The sequence below is a fragment of the Bombina bombina genome, chromosome 2 (assembly GCF_027579735.1).
Source record: "Bombina bombina isolate aBomBom1 chromosome 2, aBomBom1.pri, whole genome shotgun sequence".
Classification (NCBI taxonomy): Eukaryota; Metazoa; Chordata; class Amphibia; order Anura; family Bombinatoridae; genus Bombina; species Bombina bombina.
Genome location: NC_069500.1, coordinates 933,376,081 through 933,390,256, shown reverse-complemented (window position 1 = coordinate 933,390,256; position 14,176 = coordinate 933,376,081). Strand labels below are relative to the sequence as shown.

Below are 14,176 nucleotides of genomic sequence, written 5' to 3'. Positions count from 1 at the left end.
TGACACACATTTAAAAAAAACGCTTTATTTAGAGTTGTACTAATATAATATCAGGATTCTATTTTTGACTACAGTGTCGCTTTAACCATCCGTAAATTAACACTATGTTTTTAAGGAATTAATAATAACCTTGGGAAAGAGCAGAATTTTGTTGTATAAACCAAACAAAAATATATTGTGACTTTAATGTGCATGTTCCTTAAATTCCCATGAGATACTAATTATTTTAATCAGGAAATAATTTGTGAAAAAATTGTTATTGAACAGCTGAATAAGCAAAACAAACCAAAGAGAAAAAAAACAAACAACAAAATACTAAAACTTTGGAATAGTGTTTATTTGAAGATAAACTGAAGATGATGTGAAGAATTGCAAAATGTTGACCATTCTTACTGATACACAGATAAACACCTAGAAACACATTTTTTTTTCCCTTTGACAAATCCTTTTTACAAACAATCACAGTGCACGCACGGAATTTAGAATCCATGTTTACCAACATTATAATGGCTAAAACAATAGAACATGTGAGCAGATTTGGAGCACATTAGTGTAAAGGTTGGAAATGTTAGTCACATTTTTGCTTATTTACTGACATTGTATGTTTTACAGGTGTCTTGTACACATTGCATCCATCTTGGATTAGGAAATGCCAGTGAATAATGACACATTTCCCTCTTCTATGATGCTTACCAAGGGGGTTTGCATGCTCAGTAACTCTCAATTAAATGGACAAAAAGTGCAATAAAACGCTCTAATGTGTTAAAGCATTTTATTATTGCTCTATTGCTTGTATATACCTATCTTTTTAACCACTGCAAATTAACCAGTCCGCTCCAGAGAAGCAATGCACTACAAGGAACCTAGCTGAAGTCATCTAGCTATAAGGGGCATATGTATGTATCCACTAATCATCAGCCAAGGAACCAAAGTGTACTATAAAATTGTTTTCCCTTAATGTGTTTCCAGTGATGTTTTATACCAGCTGCAGAGTATAAAATATATGAAAAATAGCTTCATTAGGTTTATTTTTGTATATAATATAGCTGGTTTTGTTCTTTGAAACCACAACTGAGCTTGCAGTGAAGTTTAAATCCCTTTACTTTATTTTCTGTACACACACATGCTTCTTTTATTCTATTATATCTTTCTGTATACCTAGAGAAAACAATTAGCATTGTATTGCTTATATCTCCTACAGCTCACTGGAAGTATAATTTCTTGTACTGGCTATGTTTACACAGCATTTCTATAGACTATACTTGAGTATAGAAACTTTAATTATGAGTAGGGATGCCACAGACAAAATCAACTATTTTGAATGCTGATATAAAGATAAATGGGCTATTTGTAAACAATTTAATACACTCTAGCAGGTATCATTGATCATTGGGAACAAACTAAAGGTGAGCAATTTAGTGTAAACTGACCCTTCAATTTGTCAGATAGCCACAGACTAGCCATATCCCTAATAAAGTAAAACAATTGTTTATAAGCCCTCAGATAATTCCTTTTCAATGACTAAGACAGTGTAACACAGTTATGTTGTGTTGGAGCATTAGGACTAAAAAGAGGCAATTGAAATAAGGTAGAGGTATTTTCTAGGGAAAGTGAACCTGGGTTTGCCAGTCCTGTATAGTATCAGATTTGTGGTACAAGCTGCTTTTTGCTATTGATGAAGATTTGGAAGAGCTTCACTGTGGCTTTGTAGTTAAAAGTGTGATTGACCAATGATGAAATTGAACATAGAAATCAGTTAAATTAAATTTATATTCTTAAAGTGTTTATGTATTTTTACCATGAAATTCCGCTTTTTTTTTTAAATATTGAGAATGAGAGTGTTATATATTAACTGTGTGTGAACCGCAAGAAATAAACACCAAGTTAAAAACTGTTTATTTAATTAATAATGCAACAACAGGTTTAATCTTTTTAAATAGTTAAATAAATGATACCTCTGGCTTTCATTTCATGTTTAACTGATGTTTAGACCACTGCTGTAGACATGGCTGCTAAATCTCCATATAAAAACAGGACTAGTTTATCCTGCTTGTGTTGTCAGCAGTTTTTGACATATTTATTAAATAATAGAAACATTTTTTCTTCAACCCTTTTTCTATTTACCTGGCACTGCTAAATCTACTTTCATTTACTCTTCACTGTATCTATACAGCCACCTCAAGTGTAAAATGATTGATAAAAATGTTTATAGCACTTGATGTAAATGCAGACAAATGCTATTTGTTGCCTATGCGCTATCTAACACGCATTTTCCGGAAGCCTCAGTAGCCCTTTAATCCTTTGAACATTGGTTGTAAAATTGAAAAGCTAACAGAGTATGATACAAAATGAAAAATGTATAGATTGACAACTCAATGATGCACATTGTATATGTTTTTATTCCCTACAGTAATACAGATATCCATACTGTAGCGTCACTACTGAAGCTGTACCTACGAGAGCTACCTGAACCAGTTATTCCCTTTTCAAAGTATGAGGATTTCATCAATTGTGCAAAACAGCTCAGCAAGGAAGAAGAAGCCGTAAGTGATTGACTCATATTTGTGAGTGAGCTGCAATATGTTCAGCTGTGTTTTTTTTAAGGGCGGATTAATGCCTACAATTATATTTCACTTTTACATTTTTAAAAATAAAACAATATAGAATAAGATCAAGGCCTAGATTCACCAAGACTTCTCCGTGAGACAAATCTCTCCAGTAAAGGTGACTTCCAAACGTATGATGGAACTGTCAGCATTTTAGTAAATTACTTCAATAGGACATCATAGGAACTGGATATTTTGTCTCCATGCTCACTTAAAGGGACATGAAACCCATTTTTTAAAAAATTCAGATAGAGCAGGGTTTTTAAAACCTCTCCTCAGGCCTCACTTACAGGCCAGATTTTTAGGATTAACTTGTTTGAGAGCAAGTTAATAACCATGTTTACTAATCTGATTTTCACCTGTGCTCCAGTTCAGATATCCTTAAAGTCTGGCCTATTAGGGAGGTCTGATGACTGGCCTATTAGGGAGGTCTGAGGACAAGTTTGAAAACCCCTCAGATCAACTCTCCAATTGACTTCTGTTATCTAATTTGTTTTGTTCTTTTGGTATCCTTTGTTGAAAGCATACCCAGGTAGGCTCAGGAGCTGGGAACTAGCTGCTGATTGGTGGCTGCACATGTATGCCACTTGCCATTGATTTACCAATCTGTTAATCTAGCTCCCAGGAGTTCAGTGCTGCTCTTTCAATGAAGGATATTAAGAGAATGAAACAACATTGATAATAGAAATAAATTGGAAAGTTGTTAAACATATGTATGCTCTAAATCAGTAAAGAAAAAAAGTTGAGTTTCATGTCCCTTTAATCAATTATATGTGTATCCAAGTCCATGTGTAGAGTGTTTTCTAATCCTATATACCCTGGTTTCTCAACAGCCGGGCCGTGGCCCAGTACCGGGCCGTGATAGCCCTGCTGGTGGGCCCTGACCTGTCATGCCCCCACTGCACACCAGGGGCAGACTGAGACCAATCAAGGCCCCAGGAAAACTGTCTCACACTGACCCAAATGTATTCAATGCTATGCAAATGAACATGGTAGCCTCCCTGCCCCCAACATGGCCCTCAACCTCCAGTGCCAGGACTCCCAACATTAAGGGCCAGAGAAAGGGCCTCCAACCTTCAGGGCCAGACCCCACACTCCATGGCCCTCACAGCAACAGACCCCTAGCAGGACCCCCTACACTCCAGGGCCCCCACTAAACCCACACTTAACTGCTTAGTTACTGATAGGGCAACTGAAAACTCCAGCTTAAAGGGACACTGAACCCAATTTTTTTCTTTTGTGATTCACATAGAGCATGAAATTTTAAGCAACTTTCTAATTTACTCCTATTATCAAATGTTCTTCATTCTCTTGGTATCTTTATTTAAAAATCAAGAATGTAAGTTTAAATTCCAGCCCATTTTTGGTGAACAACCTGGGTTGTTCTTGCTGATTGGTGGATAAATTTACCCACCAATAAACAAGTGCTGTCCAGGGTCCTAAACCAAAAAATAGCTTAGATGCCTTCTTTTTCAAATAAAGATAGCAAGGGAACATAGAAAAATTGATAATAGGAGTAAATTAGAAAGTTGCATGTTCTATCTGAATCACAAAAGAAAAAAAGTGGGTTCAGTGTCCCTTTTAAGGAACGCACCAGGATCCATGGAGATGCCATTTGAGGGCCCCCTACTTGCTGGTCCCTCGGCCCAGGTCCTATTTGCCTGTCTGATCACCAGCCCGCTTCTGCTGCTTAATTAATATATATCTATATCTACCGGGCCCTGGACATGTCCAACTCAAATTAACCGGGCCTTGAGGTCACTTTGGTTGAGAACCACTGCTATATACAGAACTACTTGGAAATTCAGTATTATCACTATTTAGCTTTGCCACCCAGTTAGCATTGTACTAACATGAGCAGTATAATAATACATTGTTGCTTAAAGGGACATTTTACTCATATGCTAAATCACTTGTGAAAAGCTGACAAGAAACTATCACATGAGCATATCTATGTAAATATTTTTTACCTCAACATTTTTCAGCTCACCAGAGTAAGTGCTCTGTGATCCAGAGCTACTCTTTTAACTGTCTTGTGTAACAGCAGCCAATCGGCTTCAACAGTACTGAGATCACACTGCTTTACTGTGATCTTGTGGGATTTTAGAATAATCTCACACAATTTCATAATAAAATTCTTTACATTTAGACCTTGCAACTCCCAGGACAAGCATCCTTATTGGATGCTTAAAGTACCTTTACAGTAGGGTGTGGCTACTGAGGACATTTTGAGGTAAAATATCTTCCTTTTTTATATAGAAATATTCATGTCATATTTTCTATTAAGCTTTACAGATATGCTGCATCACTTTTAAGTATCATGTCCCTTTAATTATAGAGAGGCACAGCTTAAATAACCGTGCTTTCCAATCCAAGACTTGGGTGATATTATATAGGATTTGCCTTTTCACAACTCAAAATGTTTATTTTTTTGCCTGAACTTCTTTCTTTCTTTCTTTCTTTCTTTCTTTCTTTCTTTCTTTCTTTCTTTCTTTCTTTCTTTCTTTCTTTCTTTCTTTCATGGAATTCAGAATACTACTTCATGACAGGGTGTACAATTTTTTAAAAAGCAATCTTCTGTTATCAAATGTACAACTTTCTTTTGGTGTCCTTTGTTGAAACTTGGCTCTTTTCTATGAGAGCATACTGAGGTAGGCTTAGGAGCATGCATGTGTTTTGAACATTATATGGCAGCTATGTATGTGTAGTGCTCAAAACATGTGCCCTATATCTGAATGTAGACTTGTTATACCAGCTGCCAGCTGTATAAAATGTATTAGAAATTGTTCATTTATACTTATTTTTGTTAATAAACTAGTTGGATTTCTTCTTTGAAACCACAACCCATCAAAAAAGGCTAAGCTTGCAGAGAGATCAGACATCCTTATCCTATAATTTAAATGCTTCCCTTTCTTATCTATGTCTCTATACAATAGATTATAAGTGGAGCACTAATTAACGCTCCCACACAAGCATTAACTGCACTAGAAGTAAGCTTTTTGAGCTTGTGAAAGTAAACTGTTTTCGCTCATGCACTAACCCGACGAGCGCAAAAAGCCAAACTTACAATATCATGTGCGTATTCACGTATTCCCCATAGAAGTCAATGGAGCAAATGGGGGGAAAAACCTAAGACACTAAGACTCATATCAATATCGATATCGTCTCTGAGGAAGAAAACATTATTTAGCCATCCTTCGAAATACATAAGACAGACCGACAAATCAATAGACTATTGTATTCACCTGGTGATCCGGTCTTTTATCAAAAAGCCTATCACATATTGCTTTCAGGTGAACTTTATTGGAGCAGACAAGACACAGGCTGTATTACAGTGGGACTTGCTACAATATCTGTTTTTGGCTGAACAATTACCTCATATGTCATTGAGGTTGTGAAATGTGAGCAGGAAATATATTGATATACTTTTTTAATAAATTTACCGTAACAATATTTTACTTTTGGGAAACTCAAGTCAAAATAAACTTTTATAATTCAGATAGAGAATGCAGTTTTAAGACACTTTCTAATTTACTTCCATTATCAAATTTTGCACAATCTTTTTATAATTAAACTTTTGTGGGAGTAAGATCGTACTGAGCATGTGCACAAGTTCACAGGGTATACGTATACTAGTTGGTGATTGGCTGATGTCTGTCACATGATGCAGGGGGTCGGCAAAATCGGAGAAAAAATAGGAGTAGGTGTTAAATCATTGTCTTTTTACTGTGCACTTAATTCTGCATTGAGTGGTCCTTTAACACAATTCTGATAGTATATAACTCTAACAAGAAGGTAAGGTAGAGTTAATTACAACTAATACATTTATCCATGTTGTTTTGTAATAAGATTATCCATTTATCTCTTAGAGTATTTATGTATAAATTATGTAGCACTTTTTAACTAGAAAATAATACCAAAAAATGATTTCAAAACTATTTATCACTGTTGCTGTATAGCTACTTCATCAGAATTGTGACAGACTGTTTTTGCTTCAGATTTTTTTTTTAGAAATTTGACAATCATCTCTACTTATGTTCTAGTCTTTCATTTCCTATTATACTTAAAAATACAGAGATTAGTTCTATGATTACTTAGTTTATCTTTGTATTTATGCAAAGCAAATGTTGAAATAGTTCAGCAAACAACTGGAGAGATTAAACAGGAATAGTGCTATATGTTTAAATAGTGCTGCAGAAGTCATAGCATCTGATAGTATATCCTCTGCATAAATTCTCTTCTGCCTGTTATGTAGTAAAATCATTTTTATTAACAATATTGTGAGTGTGCATATATTCAGAAGGAATTTTTAGTATTTCTGAATAATTAATTAAATCAACACCATTTAATTAAGATCTAATTAGAATATTTTACTGTATTTATATTTGAAATTATGTTTTTCCTATTTTTTTCTATTTTTTCATGTTGTGTTTTAAAACAGAACAAAATAATCTGTATGAATATATATATATATATATATATATATATATATGTGTGTGTGTGTGTGTGTACTGTATGTACACAATCGTTCAGTACCTGTTAGTTTCAATTTTAATTTAAACAGCTTATTATTGTTTTATTTACAAGAAAATCATATTTTTAATAAATACTTTTTACCTCTGTGATTACCTTGTATCTAAGCCTCTGCAGACTGTCCCCTTATCTCAGTTCTTTTGACAGACTTGCATGTTAGCCAATTAGTGCTGACTCATAAATAATTCCATGGAAGTGAGCATAATGATATCTGTATGGCACACATGAACTAGCGCTGTATAGCTGTGACAAACTATCAAAATGCAACCTTCAATTGTTTACTGTATACCTTACCTTAAAGTATGGTAAGATATAGAAACATTGACATCATATGTTAGTAAATGGATAATTAATCATGTCTGCATATTCTCCTATCTTTCCTAAAAAAAACTTTATTTGTTTTATTTTGTTTTCATAGGGTGTAGCTGAATTGACAAAGCAAGTGAAGAGTCTGCCACCTGTAAATTATAACCTATTGAAGTATATTTGTAGGTAAGTAATGGTAGTAATCCAATTTCAGTCCATTAGAAAACATTTTTTGAACCAGTTTTCACATGATTTTTTATTTAGCTAGTTCTACTGCCTTACTCTCTTGAAACCTTTGGCTTTTTGTGCGCCATTTCAAAAATGATTGTTTAGTTGAAAATATTTTGCTTAAGTCATAGTTTTAAACTATGAAGCATGCATGCCAATAAATCTTATAATATGAATGTTAGTAAAGTTTCATAGCTGTTTAAATATTGACAAAATAATTGTTAAGTTTTAGTGTCTGTAAAACAAAGAGAGCTGCTATGTTGTAACTACGGTTACCTTCTCTGCTGTGGCCAATTAGGGACAGTTATAAATTGGTCACTAGAGAGTGCAGCCAATAGCTGTGTGGAATATAACTGTTTTCTGCACTTCCACTTCTAACAGGAATTGAAAAGCTCACAATTTCAGATTGGAGTTAGAGGAAAAGGGGGGAAAATAAATAATGAAAATATATTGCAGAGATTTTTTTATATAATGTATATGATTTATCATAATATATTGCCATCTCAAAGTGTTTAATGTCCCTTTAAGGGTGCACAGTAGGCACTATGTTTGAGAGAGTAATTTATTGTATGTGTAGAAGTATTTAATTGTATACCTTATACTGAGACCACATAACTCTGAAAAAAATATCTTTTAAAATCTTGTTTTAAAGGGATACTAACCCCACATTTATTTTTTATTTTTCATGTTTCAGATAGGGCATGACATTTTAAGCAACTTTCTAATTTACTCCTATTATCAATTTTTCTTTGTTCTTTGTGCTATCTTTATTTTAAAAGCAGGAGTTTAAATCTTAGCAAGCCAGCCCATTTTATGCTCAGCACCATGGGTAGTGCTTGCTTATTGGTAGCTTACATTTAGTCACCAATAAGCAAGCATAACCCAGGTTCTCAACCAAAAATGGGCCGGCTCCTATGCATCATATTCCTGCTTTTTAAATAAAGATAGCAAGAGAACGAAGAAAATTTAATAATATAAGTAAATTAGAAAGTTGCTTAAAATTACATGCTCTATCTGAATCATGAAAGAAAAAAAATGTGTTATATATATATATATATATATATATATATATATATATATATAGAGAGAGAGAGAGAGATATAGAGATATATATAGATATATACAGTATATATATATATATATATATATATATATATATATATATATATATATATATATATATAAAACTAGATTGGTGGCATGTGGATGAGTTAGATTCTAGCACTCTACCTTCAAAGCTGTACATTTGACTAACTATTCATGTTATACATTTTGCAGGTTCCTAGATGAAGTCCAGTCTTATGCTGGAGTAAATAAAATGAGTGTACAGAACTTGGCCACAGTGTTTGGTCCGAATATTCTTCGTCCAAAGATTGAAGACCCCATGACAATAATGGAGGGTAAGATGCTTTATCTTCAAAATAAACACACGTACCCATTTCACCAGAAATTAATGTAATACAAAATTATCATCTCAGTTGTATTTTCTGAAGGTATCATGTCAAATTGATACATTTTTATTACTACATTTCTTCTTTATTTTTTATTGTTTTAACCTTTTAATTGCCAAAATGTCAGTGAGATGACCCTGAAATAATCAATATACTAGTTATAAATCTCAGGCTAATGTAGTATCTAAGTAACTTAAAGACATATTTACCGGGGAAAAAAGCAAAAACAAAATATATATATATATATATATATATATATATATATATATATATATATACATACATATATATAGTTAGGTATTACGTGCTTAATATTTACTTGTTGGTAAAAAAAATACATTTTAATTAAAGAATGTTCCCCAAAACAAGACTTGTGTCTCTTAATATAAAATGTTTCTATAGAAACAATTTTGCTATGTTCATCTTTTTTTTTTTTTTTAAGAAAAAATAAAAAATAAAACATGAAATAAAATTAACATTAGACTTAAAATATGAAAATAAAAAATGTTTCATTCCAAATACATTTCCTTCTTAATATGAGGAGAGTCCACAGCATCATTCCTTACTGTTGGGAAATACTGAACCTGGCCACCAGGAGGAGGCAAAGGCACCCCAGCCAATGGCTTAAATATTCCCCCTACTTCCCTCATATCCCAGTCATTCTTTGCCTTTCGTCACAAGAGGTTGGCAGAGAAGTGACAGAAGATACGGAGCAGTTCCTTAGGACGGTATCTACCCTTCGAAATGGGACTGGAGTTTTAAGTAGCCTTGTCAGCCTCTCAGTGAGAGCATTGATGAATGTTAGAGTCTGGAGATGCAGGGAAAGTCTTTCTGTGAATCCATCCAGACTCGCATTAACAGCTCCTAAGCAATCAGTGTTGACAAGTTTCACTGCCTGCTTCCATCACTCAAGTCCATGTCAGGAGCGATGCTACAAGACTGTCAAACTTGAGAGGCTGTGTTTCTGTTCCAATACACAAGGAACACATCAAGTTCCTAAGGTTTGCATTCCTGCACCAGCACTTCCAGTTTATTGCACTTCCGTTTGGTCTAGCTACTGCACCAAGAGTTTTTATGAAGGTTCTAGGGGCTCTGCTTGCAATGGCCAGAACCAGAGGTATAGAAGGAGCACCATACTTGGACGATATTTTGGTTCAAGCACCATCCTGTCATCAGGCAGAAGACCATTCGAACGCTCTTCTTTTTCTTCTTCGATCTGATGGATGGAAGATAAACTTAGAAAAGAGTTCTCTTATTCCCAGTACCAGGGTGGAATTCCTGGGTACTATAATAGACTCCATATCCATGAGGATATTCCTTACAGACCAGAGACGTTACAAGCTAACTTCCACTTGTCTTGCCCTCCAGACCTCCTTAAGGCCCTCTGTGGCTTGGTGTATGCAGGTGATTGGTCTCATGATGTCCAGCATGGACATTGTTCCTTTTGCCAGATTCCATCTCAGACCACTTCATCTGTGCATGCTGAGATGGTGGAACAGCGATCATTCGGATCTGTCTCAACAGATTTCTCTGGACAACCGGTCGAGAGAATCGCTCTCTTGGTTGCTCTGTCCAGATCACCTGTCCCAAGGGAGATCCTTCTTGAGACCATCCTGGGAGATTGTGACTACGGACGCAAGTCTATCAGGATGGGGAGCTGTTTGGGGTGCCAGGAAGACAAAGGGCCTGTGGACTCAAGGGGGCCTGTTTGCGGTGATTTGCAACAGATCTTTTCAATGGGATCTTTCTAACGCCGGTATTTAGAGTCGTGGCGGAAATGAGCGTTAGAAATCTAACGACAAAACTCCAGTCGCAGAAAAAAAACAGTAGTTTAGAGCTTTCTGGGCTAACGCCGGTTCATAAAGCTCTTAACTACTGTGCTCTAAAGTACACTAACACCCATAAACTACCTATGTACCCCTAAACCGAGGCCCCCCCACACCGCCGCCACTCTATTAAATTTTTTTAACCCCTAATCTGCCGCTCCGTACACCGCCGCCAGCTACATTATCCCTATGTACCCCTAATCTGCTGCCCCTAACACCGCCGACACCTACGTAATATTTATTAACCCCTAATCTGCCCCCCCAACGTCGCTGCTACCTTACCTACACTTATTAACCCCTAATCTGCCGCTCCGTACACCGCCGCCAGCTACATTATCCCTATGTACCCCTAATCTGCTGCCCCTAACATCGCCGACACCTACATAATATTTATTAACCCCTAATCTGCCCCCCCAACGTCGCCGCTACCTTACCTACACTTATTAACCCCTAATCTGCCGACCGAACCGCACCGCTACTATAATAAATGTATTAACCCCTAATCCGCCTCACTCCCGCCTCAATAACCCTATAATAAATAGTATTAACCCCTAATCTGCCCTCCCTAACATCGCCGACACCTAACTTCAAACATTAACCCCTAATCTGCCGACCGGAGCTCACCGCTATTCTAATATATTTTTTAAACCCTAAAGCTAAGTCTAACCCTAACACTAACACCCCCCTAAGTTAAATATAATTTTTATCTAACGAAATAAATTAACTATTATTAAATAAATTAATCCTATTTAAAACTAAATACTTACCTAATTATATTGTAGCTATTTTAGGATTAATATTTATTTTACAGGCAACTTTGTAATTATTTTAACCAGGTACAATAGCTATTAAATAGTTCATAACTATTTAATAGTTACCTAGTTAAAATAATTACAAAATTACCTGTAAAATAAATCCTAACCTAAGTTACAATTAAACCTAACACTACACTAGCAATAAATAAATTAAATAAAATACCTACAATTATCTACAATTAAACCTAACACTACACTATCAATAAATTAATTAAATAAAATACCTACAATTATCTACAATTAAACCTAACACTACACTATCAATAAATTAATTAAATACAATACCTACAAATAAATACAATTAAATAAACTAACTAAAGTACAAAAAATAAAAAAGAACTAAGTTACAAAAAAATATTTACAAACATTAGAAAAATATTACAACAATTTTAAACTAATTACACCTACTCTAAGCCCCCTAATAAAATAACAAAGCCCCCCAAAATAAAAAAATGCCCTACCCTATTCTAAATTAAAAAAGTTCAAAGCTCTTTTACCTTACCAGCCCTGAAAAGGGCCCTTTGCGGGGCATGCCCCAAAGAATTCAGCTCTTTTGCCTGTAAAAAAAAAACATACAATACCCCCCCAACATTACAACCCAATACCCACATACCCCTAATCTAACCCAAACCCCCCTTAAATAAACCTAACACTAAGCCCCTGAAGATCTCCCTACCTTGTCTTCACCTCACCAGGTTCAGCGATCGGTCCAGAAAAGGGTCCGAAGTCTTGATCCAAGCGGCGGCTGAAGAACTCCATCATCGGGCTGAAGTCGGAAGTCCATCATCGGGATGAAGTCTTCTATCAAGCCGCATCTTCAATCTTCTTTCTTCCGGAGCGGAGCCATCTTCTTCCCAGCCGACGCGGATCCAACCTCTTCAAGCGACGCCTACTCGCCGAATGACGGTTCCTTTAAATGACGTCATCCAAGATGGCGTCCCTCGAATTCCGATTGGCTGATAGGATTCTATCAGCCAATCGGAATTAAGGTAGGAATATTCTGATTTTATTGTATGTGGTTTTTTTACAGGCAAAAGAGCTGAATTCTTTGGGGCATGCCCCGCAAAGGGCCCTTTTCAGGGCTGGTAAGGTAAAAGAGCTTTTCTATTTTAATTTTAGAATAGGGTAGGGCATTTTTTTATTTTGGGGGTCTTTGTTATTTTATTAGGGGGCTTAGAGTAGGTGTAATTAGTTTAAAATTGTTGTAATATTTTTCTAATGTTTGTAAATATTTTTTTATTTTTTGTAACTTAGTTCTTTTTTATTTTTTGTACTTTAGTTAGTTTATTTAATTGTATTTATTTGTAGGTATTGTATTTAATTAATTTATTGATAGTGTAGTGTTAGGTTTAATTGTAGATAATTGTAGGTAGTTTATTTAATGTATTTATTGATAGTGTAGTGTTAGGTTTAATTGTAACTTAGGTTAGGATTTATTTTACAGGTAATTTTGTAATTATTTTAACTAGGTAACTATTAAATAGTTCTTAACTATTTAATAGCTATTGTACCTGGTTAAAATAAATACAAAGTTGCCTGTAAAATAAATATTAATCCTAAAATAGCTACAATATAATTATAATTTATATTGTAGCTATATTAGGGTTTATTTTACAGGTAAGTATTTAGATTTAAATAGGAATAATTTATTTAATAAGAGTTAATTTATTTAGTTAGAATAAAATTATATTTTGACTTAGGGGGGTGTTAGGGTTAGGGTTAGAATTAGCTTTAGGGGTTAAAAAATTTATTAGAGTAGCGGTGAGCTCCGATCGGCAGATTAGGGGTTAATACTTGAAGTTAGGTGTCGGCGATGTTAGGGAGGGCAGATTAGGGGTTAATACTATTTATTATAGGGTTATTGAGGCGGGAGTGAGGCGGATTAGGGGTTAATAACTTTATTATAGTAGCGGTGCGGTCCGGTCGGCAGATTAGGGGTTAATAAGTGTAGGCAGGTGGAGGCGACGTTGAGGGGGGCAGATTAGGGGTTAATAAATATAATATAGGGGTCGGCGGTGTTAGGGGCAGCAGATTAGGGGTACATAGCTATAATGTAGCTTGCCGTGGTGTACGGAGCGGCAGATTAGGGGTTAATAATAATATGCAGGGGTCAGCGATAGCGGGGGCGGCAGATTAGGGGTTAATAAGTGTAAGGTTAGGGGTGTTTAGACTCGGGGTACATGTTAGGGTGTTAGGTGCAGACTTAGGAAGTGTTTCCACATAGCAAACAATGGGGCTGCGTTAGGAGCTGAACGCTGCTTTTTTGCAGGTGTTAGGTTTTTTTTCAGCTCAAACAGCCCCATTGTTTTCTATGGGGGAATCGTGCACGAGCACGTTTTTTGAAGCTGGCCGCGTCCGTAAGCACCGCTGGTATTGAGAGTTGCAGTGGCGTTAAATTATGCTCTACGCTC

The 14,176-nt window shown here is 35.4% G+C and overlaps 1 protein-coding gene across 11 annotated transcripts in view; it reads left to right on the top strand.

The window, feature by feature from the left end:
* The window catches only part of ARHGAP24 (Rho GTPase activating protein 24), a 1,035,233-nt gene that overhangs the window by 997,632 nt on the left and 23,425 nt on the right, over positions 1-14,176 (top strand). For all 11 annotated transcript variants that reach the window (XM_053703381.1, XM_053703386.1, XM_053703390.1 and 8 more), the window contains 3 exons: positions 2,411-2,543; positions 7,558-7,631; positions 8,952-9,073. In XM_053703381.1, the coding sequence (XP_053559356.1) occupies positions 2,411-2,543; positions 7,558-7,631; positions 8,952-9,073 (329 nt within the window). The remainder of the gene's footprint in view (positions 1-2,410; positions 2,544-7,557; positions 7,632-8,951; positions 9,074-14,176) is intronic.